The 11,560-nt window shown below is 36.9% G+C and overlaps 1 protein-coding gene across 1 annotated transcript in view; it reads right to left on the bottom strand.

Moving 5' to 3' along the window:
• The window catches only part of tbkbp1 (TBK1 binding protein 1), a 103,868-nt gene extending 93,689 nt beyond the window's left edge, over nt 1-10,179 (bottom strand). Inside the window, exon 1 of the mRNA XM_015389071.1 lies at nt 9,973-10,179. Within this exon, the coding sequence (XP_015244557.1) occupies nt 9,973-10,151 (179 nt within the window). The 5' untranslated portion in view covers nt 10,152-10,179. The remainder of the gene's footprint in view (nt 1-9,972) is intronic.
• Nucleotides 10,180-11,560: the final 1,381 nt, after the last annotated feature.

The following is an 11,560-nucleotide window of genomic DNA, read 5'->3' as shown; positions in this document are numbered from 1 at the left end:
AGATGCTCTGGTTCTGATGAGACAAAACTTACACGTGTCTAATGTGGGGAGAACTGACAACATCACCATTCGAACTCTGACCCCGAATTCTACATCCTCCACAACTTCTCCTTTCTGTTCCTGTCCGCTTCTACGAAGCAACAGGTACAGCGTCCGCAATTACTCCCGTCTTACTCCACTCTCAGTTCCTTGGAGCTCGAAGAGAGCATGCAGGGTTAATACATAGAAACACAATATTAGGTGATGAAAGCTTAATTTACATAGTATGACATCATCAAAACTTAGAACTGATCTACATGTGCTCTTGGGAGTTGGTGGGAAAGTAATTGGGAAAATTTTTAAGTCAGAAAAATAATTATATGTATTTTGATTGAGATTACAAATTTAAAGTTGAAGTACTTGTGGTTTGTGTCCAACAATTACATAAAATATTCTCATTTTTTGGGAGTATTTAAAAATTAAGGTTTCAATTCTAGTAACTGATGAGTTGTTACCCTATTTTACTTTGACAAACCAGACGTTGTTAAAGTTCTATTTTCATGTTCGATAGGATTGCAACTGCAACGCTTTACCTGGCCAGATTCCGGAGTAAAAACTGGACTTGCTAGTTTGACGGTGAAGGACGGGGAATAGTATGTGAACGGTGAAGTTCGGAGAAGTCACGGAGAATGCGGATTGGCTCTCGCTAACTAAAGGTATAGTGGAGGATTTTCTATTTCTAGTTGGATCCTCAAAATAAGTGGCTCTCCTAATTGTCAATGATGTGTTTATGTAAGGCCGTCCTACGCGCTCGTCCCCATTTTCCCCTACCGGTGCTGAGTCTGACAAGTGGAAAAATTGCAAATCTTCTTTTGGAAATTTCGTAAAAGTTCAAAAAATATTCACTGAACTTGGTTTCCAAGATTTGAAGACGTTTCGCCACCTCTCCAGAAGGCTTTCTCAATTCAAATGTCTAGATCCACAGTGAGTTTCAGTCTTATATAGACAAGGCCTTGACGACCCACTAATCGGTTACCATTTGCATGGTTCCAAGCAATACAAGGCGTTGTCTATATAAGATTCAAACTCACTGCGGATCTAGACATTTGAATTGAGAAAGCTTCCTGGAGAGGTGGCGAAACATCTTCAAATCTTGGAAACCAAGTCCAGTGGATATTTTTTGAACTTTTACGGATGACCTGGATGACTGATCTTCATCAACTTCTTTTGGAAAGTAAGCTTGTATGAGCGATGCAAACAGCAACTTTTAAACAGAGCGTACACAAGGAGAAATGGGCTTGTTCATGCTCTCTCGCACGCATTTAATAGGCGTTCCCTTTCAGGAGCGGGTACAGGGTCTGGATCCTCCACTATACCTTTAATTTAACTATGCAATTGCTCTTTCAGGTATGAGTGGAGTGGAGCAGAGAAGTTATAAAGGGTGTGGAATGTGGGGGCAAGAAACAAGACACTGCACTGCCAAAACAATCTAAAAATAAGTCAACATTTCTTAAAATATGTGTATTTTCCCTTAATTTGTGTTCGCAAATAAGATGATTTGCAAATGGAATGAGTATTTTTAAATCTTAAAATAACATTATTAGATTAAATGCACTTGAAATAAGACAATGAAACATTTTTTTATTATTTTAAATGTCAATTATCTTGTTCCATTGACAAATTGTCTCACCTACTTCCTCAAATCAAGAACAAATTAACTTATTTTAAGAAAAAATTTATTATTTAGATTTCTATTTTTGCAGTTTGATGCAGAAATATCATTCAAAGTCCCAAATCAAACTGGAAATCTGAGACGACACTTGAAAAATGCTGCTCACAGCTGTTCTATCTCCAACCTGACTGAGCTTGGGATAATTGTAAAGAAGAAATACTATTTTTATATATCTACTTATTTGTTAACAGAATAAGATCTGAATAACCTGATCGGATATTCACATCAGTCATTCAGTGTGTGAAGCATGTATTTGTGACAGAAGCCACATCTCTTTAGCTGCTGCACGATAATTCATTCAGCAGCAAAAAACACTTCCTCTGTTCAGTCACAGGTGCCAATGTTCCCGGTCTGATTGCGTCAGTAACCTCCCCCTTCGAAGTGCTCATGAACAGACTCTCTTTAGACAAGAGTTAGTCCAGAGCTGCCTTCGTCAAGGTCAGCTGGCACAGTTCAGCCCCACTAAACACGCTCTAATTGTCTCCACAAATGAACACTGCAAGAGCTTGTTTCTGACTGTGAATCATCTATAATGAAAGACCTCTCCTGTCTCAATTCTATAAAAATAAAACACACAAAGACACTCAATGTAGAAAGTGTTGAAGTAGACTGTGTCCTTGGACAATTCAATCCTGCTTAAAACAAAATTAAACTTAGAGGCCCTTTCCTCTTGAGGCTGAAGACCCAAACACATGCTTCGGAGCATCTTTAAAAACAAACAAAAAAAAGAAGCTCTAATCAGCAGATTCGACACTACATTATAAAACAGCTTTATGCTTCCCAGGTTTTGCTGCAATCTAGCTGAAAAGCTTGAAAAGTAAAAACAAACAAGATTAAATAGGCAGAAAAAAAGCAAAACAAACACAGGTCTTATAAGAGACTGTAGAGCAGCACATGAGCTGACTGATTAGTGATTAGGAGTGAAGGTATGAATCAGGTTTTAAATTAGGTGTTTTTGACAGGATCCCCGAGGTTTGGAAAGAGGCCGAGCGGTTTAAGTAAAGTGATGGAGCTCTGTAAAAGCTCAGGGTGAGCTGTCCTTCATGAGACCCACTGACCTCGGTTCAAGGCTGCTTCAAGACAGAAACCTTTAGCTCTTATTAAACCTCTTCGATCGCAGAGATTCATAAAGGAAAAACACTCAGTACTCAGCTCTGAATTAGTCCCCCTTTATTCTTCTTTTATCCCTGGCTTTGCAGAGCCTCTGCAGCATCATATTGCTGTTTACTCATGATCTAAGCAGCAAGACTTTTCATGCAATCTTTTAAAGTGGTCCTGATCAATGATGCTTCAGGCTCTCAGAAGGTTCAGGGCTTCGTATTTTTTTCCCTTTTAAAATAGCATTACATTTTCTTTTTTCTTTTTTATTAGCTTTTATAACAAACATTAACTCTGTGAGGGGAAAGGTTTGTCCTAATTACATTATTATCCATATCTACTCATCTGTCATACAGATGTCACACTTTTTTTTTTTTTCAGATTAAATCACATAATCACTTAATCACATACTGTATTTGAGCCATTTAGGACAACTTTCTTTAAAAATGCCACTATGTGTTCTCAGATTAAAGCTGATTCTTTCCATTTTCCATATATTGTGGATTATGTCTATCTATTCATTTTAACCGTATCCTGGTTATAGATTTTTTTAAGCCACTAGCAGAGTACTTAATAGATTTTTTTTTTGTTTTTTTGTACATTTAATTTTCCAAAGATCTCCTAGGTATACGATTTAAAAATCCTAAATATTTTTATTTCCAAAGATGGCTTCAACAATATCTCTAACCTTCATCCAAAAAGGGGATATTGTGGTACAGTTTCAAAAAATATATAGAAGACCCAATTCTGTCCCTCCACATGATCTCCAACAGCCAGTTTGATTTGAATATTTAAATGATTATTCTGGGGTGCAAAAAAACAAATCCTGTTCTTCCAGCTAAATTCCTTCCAGCAGGGAGAGTACGTTGTTAAACATTGTTGTCCATATCCTGCTCCATTCTTCCACCGCTATTTTAGTCCTAGATTCTGCTTCCCATCTTGTCTTTATTTTCAAACTTGGGTTATCCTTCAATGTCTGGTAAGTATTATATAATTTGGAGTAGGCTTGTCCCGATCCGATCCACGTATCGGATCGGGACGCCGATATTGGCAAAAAAATGCGTATCGGCAAAGCATGTAAAATGCCGATCCAGACTGCCGATCCAGTTTTTTTTTTTAAATCTGGTCCGTATTTTCCNACATGATCTCCAACAGCCAGTTTGATTTGAATATTTAAATGATTATTCTGGGGTGCAAAAAAAACAAAAAACAAATCCTGTTCTTCCAGCTAAATTCCTTCCAGCAGGGAGAGTACGTTGTTAAACATTGTTGTCCATATCCTGCTCCATTCTTCCACCGGTATTTTAGTCCTAGATTTTGCTTCCCATCTTGTCTTTATTTTCAAACTTGGGTTTTCCTTCAATGTCTGGTAAGTATTATATAATTTGGAGACTGCTTTCAAAACATATTCCCGTTTTTATGCTTTCTTAAAGATATATAAGATGTTATCATCTTTCAGTATTTATTTATTTTTTGCAGTGGGCTGCAACTAATGATTATTTTGCAAATGTATTAATTTGTCGATTATTTTTGCGATTAACAATCGGATAGCCAAAGATTCTTCAAAGAAGACTATAAGGAAAGAAACCAGGTAAATTCAAACTTTTCCACTTGAGGATTTCTGGATAGAGCATATTGACAGATGAAAAAAATGTTTAATCTTGAATGCAAAATATTTATACTTTTTTTTTTTACAATCATGGTATATTACTGCTCTAAGTGGGTTGCTCTGTCAGCTAAAAGCATGTTTTAACTGATGACTGGCTGGATTACTCAATTCATTCACCGCCTAACTCTGTCCGGTTTCACATTACCGTTCGTCTGATCCAACTGTTTCAGCCTCAGTTTAACATCCTCTTCACCAACATTCCTTGTTAATATTTTCATTTTTTAGAATTTGGGGGGAAAAAATTGAAGAAAATTCCCATCCTTGCATCAGAGCACTACCTGCTTGATCTGTGAACGGATTTCCATTCTTGCAACAAAACTAGTAGCAGTAGTGGAGATGCAATCCACTTCTTAAATCTATCGTTGTGCTTCTCTAATTTATCCCAAAGTGCTGCAATCTCACTTTTTCTCTCACGTCCAACTTCATATTTAGCATGCCTTCCCTGGAAATGCCTTTCCAAATTAATCTTTTTATTACTTGACAACTTCTCATTACAAAGCAAAAATACAGACAATCCTTTCGCATTGATAATGAAAGCAAATTATTTGATCCATTCTTCTTTAAATCATCTGTTCTCAGCAGCTAGCATCCTTTTTTCCCTTTGGGATCCTTGGCCCATGACACACCCACCACTTTGTTTGCTTCACACAGAGCTGCGCTGAAAGGTGTGTTGCAGACAATGACCAATGATCTCTACGGCTATGATACAAATTTTCGTTCAAAGAAATGTTTATATTTATTTTTTAAATTTATTTATAATACACATTTTTACAGCATTGGAAAACCAAATGAATGTTTGTTTAACCTCCTGCGCACCATTTTAAAATGAACAAACAAAAATAGACAATTTTCATAAATTTTGGAAAAAGCTCCAGGGAGCCGCAAGGGGGGCGCTGAAGAGCCGCATGAGGGTCTGGAGCCGCAGGTTGCCGACTCCTGCTCTATAGGCTCTATGAACAAAGCAAACAGCAAGGGACTCAGCAGACAGCAATGCCTTATAGACCTTTCTAACAGAAAAGAGTCTGTCAATTCACCATTAATATTTAGTCTGGCTGGTGGTTTATTGTAAATCAAATCATTTTAATCCCATCCTGGCTAAAACCAAAACTTTGCACTGTCTGAAATAAAAGTGTTCATGTTGCTGATTCAAAATCTATTATCAGCAAAGCCTGCGTTTTGGTTTATATTTCTAATGATATGTTAAGGTCTCTTTATATTGTCATGTGTCTGACGAGACTGTATAAAGTCTATTCAATCCATATTACTAATTGGTGCTAAAGTTTTTCTAGTCTCCAACGATTATTGAGGTAAATTGTTTGTAATCTAGGTTCAAGATATTAATTAATCTAGGTTCAAGATATTAATAACCACACCATATTAATGCTGGTGTGGTTTCCCTCTTTGATAAGACCCAATTAAATTTTCACATTAATAAGGGTGATAACTCCTCTTTTAAATTTTTATACCTTCCTGCTGTAAAACCGCCCGGATCAGGAGATTTATTTGCTTTGAGTCAGGCTATATAGTAGCATATATATATATATATCCTCCTATGTTATGTCCGACGTTATTAATCTACTTTGATCTTCTGTCATCTTTGGTAGAGATAATGACTTTAGCATCAATTCCATATCCTGGTCAAAGTCTATTAGAGGTTGGAAATTTGCAGTTTTTTCAATACTTTACAAAACATTCTTTAATTTCCTTAATCCTGTATGTTGGTTCTTCTGTCATTACAATTTTTATTGCGATTATTGTAGAATTAGTATGTTTACTGCACAGCCTATAAGCTGATAATTTAGAATATTTACTACTCCCTTGGTATTATTACCTAAATTTTTTAAAGTTTCAAGTGACGGATTTGGATTTCTGATTTGGTAACAGACAGCTTAATTAATGATAATTTACGTAATTAATGAATCACAGATTTAGATATAAACAGACTGATACATTTTTCAGAAACATTGGCTTATAGTCAATAGAAAAATCCCCTATAGTATTTATTGGCAATAAAATAGCACAAAAAATGTCATTTACTATTAGTTTCTACTCCCTTCTAGTAGATACTGACACGGTGAAAAGGTTTCACGCATAACAGATGTTGAGCTTTGCAAAGAAATTTTCCATTTTTTTTTTATTTTCTGAAGGAAATAAAAATCAATTTGTTGCAAACAGGTTGGTGAGTTCAAAAAATCTCTTCATTTCTGCACAAATTGATCCAACAATCCTAATTTTCGCAGGTCCCTCAAAACATTAGGCACCTGGAGAGAAGAGTTTTGAATGGCTACTCAAAGTTGAATGCTTACTTAGCCCAGAAAACTCAATTTATTGACCGCATATGTCCCACTTATAGTTATTTCTAACACGGTTAAGCTTGCCAATTTGATCAATCACCTTTCAACCCCATAAAGGCCTGATAGAGATGCAAAAAATCCCCTTAGAAACACCATTAATGCTTATATGTTTTAATTTCTGAGCATCTCCAATTTAAGTACAAATCAGCACCTTCTCTTTTCAAATATTATCCGTAGACCAATTGTCTCAAAAAAATGTTGATTAGCAATGGTTACCTCCAAACAGAAGCAAAAGTTATCAAAAGCAGTTTTTTAAGAATATTAAAAAGCTGAGAGATTCAGTTTATAAGAAGTTTTCAGGATGTCCTGTAAACTCTGGCAGATAGAACTGCAGAATCCTGGTGCCTCCAGTGCAGAGCTTAAACAACACTGGCAGCAAGAGGAAGTGAGTGCATCTAAAGGAAGAGGAAGAAATGTTTGTGTATTTATTTCTTGCTTCGACTGAATAACCTCAAGAAAAAACTCAATAGCTACCCAAAGCAGATTTTATAAGGATAAAATATATATACAGAAAATAAAACCTTAAACAAAAGGAGGCAATAAAAGACACAAAGGAACTTTTCTTTTTTAAGAAGCCCCTCTAATAATACCTCTATATAATGAAGATAATATTTCCTCTTGAAATGTAATTTTTTTTTCCTTAGCAAAGTAATAAAACCCCAAAAAAAGCTATGAAGTATAACATTTCTGTCACTGTTAAAACTTATGATAAAAACACTGAGATGCTTTTCTCTCACTTTAAAAACATGAACAAGCTGTTCAGCACAGGTACAAAAACAAACAGGCGCTTTCCATTGTTGGTGAAAAGGGCAAGGTGTGATTTCTGTTTACTCCATTGAAAAAGCAACAAAAAACAGAGCTTAACCTTTAAATAATCTTGTACTCAGATAGGAAACGAAGTGTAGCTTTGTAACTATTCTCAGGCTCATTACTCAGATTGGTCCATCATGTTTGGATTAATACAACAGGGCAGAAGCTTGAATTAAATAGAGGTTAATTCTATCTAAGACTGATTATCAAGTTAAACTTTGGCTTATTTTTACCTACACCATTGCTTTTTAGCCATTTGCATTCATATCTTTAAACCTATTTATAAAAAGAAAACCTCAGGTGGGTTCAGTCTCCAGGGTGTCTTTTTATTGTCAGTAGCAACGGTCTTCTGCAGCTTAAGAAAGAATGCTATTCTCTTCAGAAGTTGCCAAATTAGAAAATGTGAGCTCCAAGTTTGCATCTGTGAAGGCCTCAGAGCTTTGTAGAGCACATTAGTGCTCACACACAGTAATTAAGACATATAAACATAGCAGTGAGGTGAAAAGGAAGGTGGGTAATAAAACTACATCCTAAGTAGGGCTGCAACTACTGATTATTTTGCAAATAGATTAATATTTTAATTAATTATTAGATTAACTGATTAGTAATCGGATAGTCAAAGGCCCCTTAAAGAAGATTTTCTTTACTAAATTAAACCCGGTGAAACTAAAACTCTTGTGGCACAGTTGGTAGCACTGTCGCCTCCCTGAGCATGCATGGGTTCTCTCCAGGTACTCCAGTTTCCTCCCACAATCCAAAACATGTCTGTTTGTCCAGTTTGTCTCTGTGTTGCACTGCAATGGACTGGTGACCTGTCCAGGGTGGACCCCGCCTCTCGCCTGTAGACAGCTGGAGACCCCTCGTGGCCCTGCTTGGGATAAACGTGATGGAATTGGATGGGAGAAACTTCTGGATAAAGCATATTAACAAACTAATTTTCTTTTAAATCTTCAATGCAAAATGTTTAGATATTTGTTTACAATTTTGAAATGATTACTGCTCTATGTGGGTTGTTCTTTCAGCTAAAGGCATATTTTACAGTCTCTATACTCTATTTAACAATTAGTCGATTACTAAATTAGTTGGTGATTATTACAATAATCGATTAATCAAGATTTATCTGATTAATTCTTTCTGCCCTAATCCTAAGCTTTGAAAAATCAAACCTACCAATACCTGTGCACCAAAACCAACGGACTGGAAAAGGAGAGCATTAAGCAGCAGCAAAGATGTTCATGGTAACTCTGGAGGAGCTGCAGAGATGCACGATAAGGTGACAGGACAACTACTAGCAGAAAGGAAATACAATGTTTGAAATTAGAAAATAACCCATGCAGCAAACAGTGAATGTGTGGAAAAAGGTGCTCTGCTCAGAATTTTTTTGTTTGTTTGTTTGTTTTTTGGGGCTTGATGTAAAATCTCTTAGAAGAAAGGTCAGCTGTGCACATCCCTACTACTGAGATGAATACATGCAGAGAACAAAAAGTGTCAACATTGCAAAATACTTTAGAAAAAGGTAGAGAACTACCCTTTTCAACAGAACATACAGCAAATCATTCTTGATTGGTACTAGACCTACATATGATTGTCTCACCAGGTTAAGAATCTGGTTTATTTTGCAATATTTTCAACCTTTGGAGGAAATAAAACACAATCAGTTCTAATTCTTGCAAAATGTGTTCCTACAAAGTATTGAACATTTTTGTATAATCTATCTTCCATTTTGAATTGACCAGCAAAAAAAAAAATCATTTCCAATTTAACTACATCAAACTTTGCTATATGCATCAGGATGTTACAACCAGTCAAACTTCATGAAGGCAAAATGGAAAATACAACTCTGCAGAATGCCCTGAAAAATCTGAGCCCATTTGAAAGGATTTCTCAAACAGTCGATGGCAGATTGATTTCTCTCTGGATGTTTGTCCAAACAGAATCTGTTGAATTATGAAAGTCTAATCAACGCAGTCTGTTATAACTTGTCATGTTCGAGGCGTTTTCGGTGCTTTGGGGTGAATCCAGGCTCCTGCTGACCGCTGTCCTTTCAGCACCAAGCTCCAGTTGAAGGTTGTCAGGCAGCCTGCAGCCAAAAGGCATCGCTCAGCCTGGTGCTGATGTTGCAAACAACGGCTCGGCTTTCTGAACTCCCCCACCCCCCCACCACCACCAAATCAATGCAAACACATCCTACTGTAGTACTAATACTACAGGCGTAGATCTGTGAAAAGCATCCTGCTCTGGCCTTTTTTCTGCTCACTAAAACATGGCCATCCAACGCGCAGGTATCAGGAATTACATCGCATTGTTTGGGTAGAAAACAGATAACTTACGCGCTCCAACTGATCGATCCGTGGATGGCATCCCCCTTCCCCCCCACTGGTGGAGGATGAGCTCCTCCTAAATCAAATAGGCGTCCTCTGTAATTGTTATTATTTTCTTTGATTTGATGCAACGGTGAGTCCAGGTGGGAGAGCGCTCCGCTCCTCTTGTGGCGCCGCTCAGCACGCATCCAGGAGCGGCTGCCGTGCAGGACTGAGGAGCTCCACTTATGTGGGATGATGATGATGTCGCGGGAATAGGAGCGTTAGTTTCCTCCTAACGAGAACATGCACCGCCTGAGTCACCCCGCATTTTCCAGGCAGAGTCCATCTATCAGCACACTGGAGTAGAAGGTTATTTAACTAACATTTAATCCCTTTTGGAATGAGGATTATTGCTATTCTTTATTCTCTAAAGAAAAAAATGAGGAAATAAAACTGGAAAAGCATGCATCTATTTATAGCCCAGGCTTTTCCAACAGCTTTCATTTAAAGCCACATGCCTCTTGCAAATGCTACATCCTCCATACATAAGCTTTGTTTGTTTTCACACCTTCTGTTTGCAGGACTGTGAGAAAAAAAAAGGGAAAAAAAAGGCTTGAGTTGTTGGCACTGGATCCAATGCAAGGATGGTGCCAGGATCTGCAAACGCCTTTTACAGCCATGAGCATAATGTGGGTCATTGCCCCACTTATGTGAAGCACATCATGTTATCTTACTGTGTCGCCTTATATGGCTTCAGTTTTAATTTTTAATAAATGTTTGTGAAAAATGATTAATCAAAACCCAAACATCAACATTTAAAAGAACTTCTGTTTGCAGGAATTTAATTTTGAATGAATAATGGACACAAAAACAATAGTCAATTTACTTTCATTTGTGGTTGAAGTGTCTTGCGTAGGCACTGGGTATACAATAAAAAAGCATTTTAAAGAGTTCAAATTTGTAGCATTGATATTTAACCTCTGTTCACTTTGATATCAATGAATACAAACCAAACATTACAAATATGTTGACTAAACTGGACCCTGATTTCAAAGAACCCTGATGTGGGTAAATCTAATTTCAAATTTGAATATCAGAATAGATCACTGTGCCTATAGTGCTTGCACAAGCAACCTATTCCCTTACACTTATCCACATTTTGTACATTTAAAATAAAAAAAAAATAGATTTTATTAGGATTTTGTGAGCTAAACCAATGCCAAGTTCTGAAAAGAAGGCCAGAAAAAAAAGGCTTGGTTCTACAACTTTTGGTGCTGATGCACGTAAATACAGTAAAGTGCAACCAAAATTTTCCTAGAAGTTAGCTAACTAATATAAATGTTGATTAAGCCAGATTTGTCCTTCCAATAGAGACAGCTTGTTGGTTATTTAGCCTACACTGGATGAGCCACGGTGCAACAGTTATAAGCTGCTGTTATTCTTCTTGCTGGTGACCATAGGTTTCTTTCAGTACTTTTTTTTTCTGAGAAATGTAATTGCCTAATATAGGTGATTTGACAAGGGTGACGGAGGTTGATATAGATGTAGTAGATCTCACACGCTTGACAGGGAGGAACCGGATCCTACAAACTTGATGGGAGGTAAATCTTACACA

The sequence above is a fragment of the Cyprinodon variegatus genome, unplaced genomic scaffold, assembly GCF_000732505.1.
Source record: "Cyprinodon variegatus isolate N-32 unplaced genomic scaffold, C_variegatus-1.0 Scaffold447, whole genome shotgun sequence".
In the NCBI taxonomy this organism is placed as follows: Eukaryota; Metazoa; Chordata; class Actinopteri; order Cyprinodontiformes; family Cyprinodontidae; genus Cyprinodon; species Cyprinodon variegatus.
Note: the sequence above shows the minus strand (reverse complement) of the source record. Positions and strands in the feature narration are given on the sequence as shown.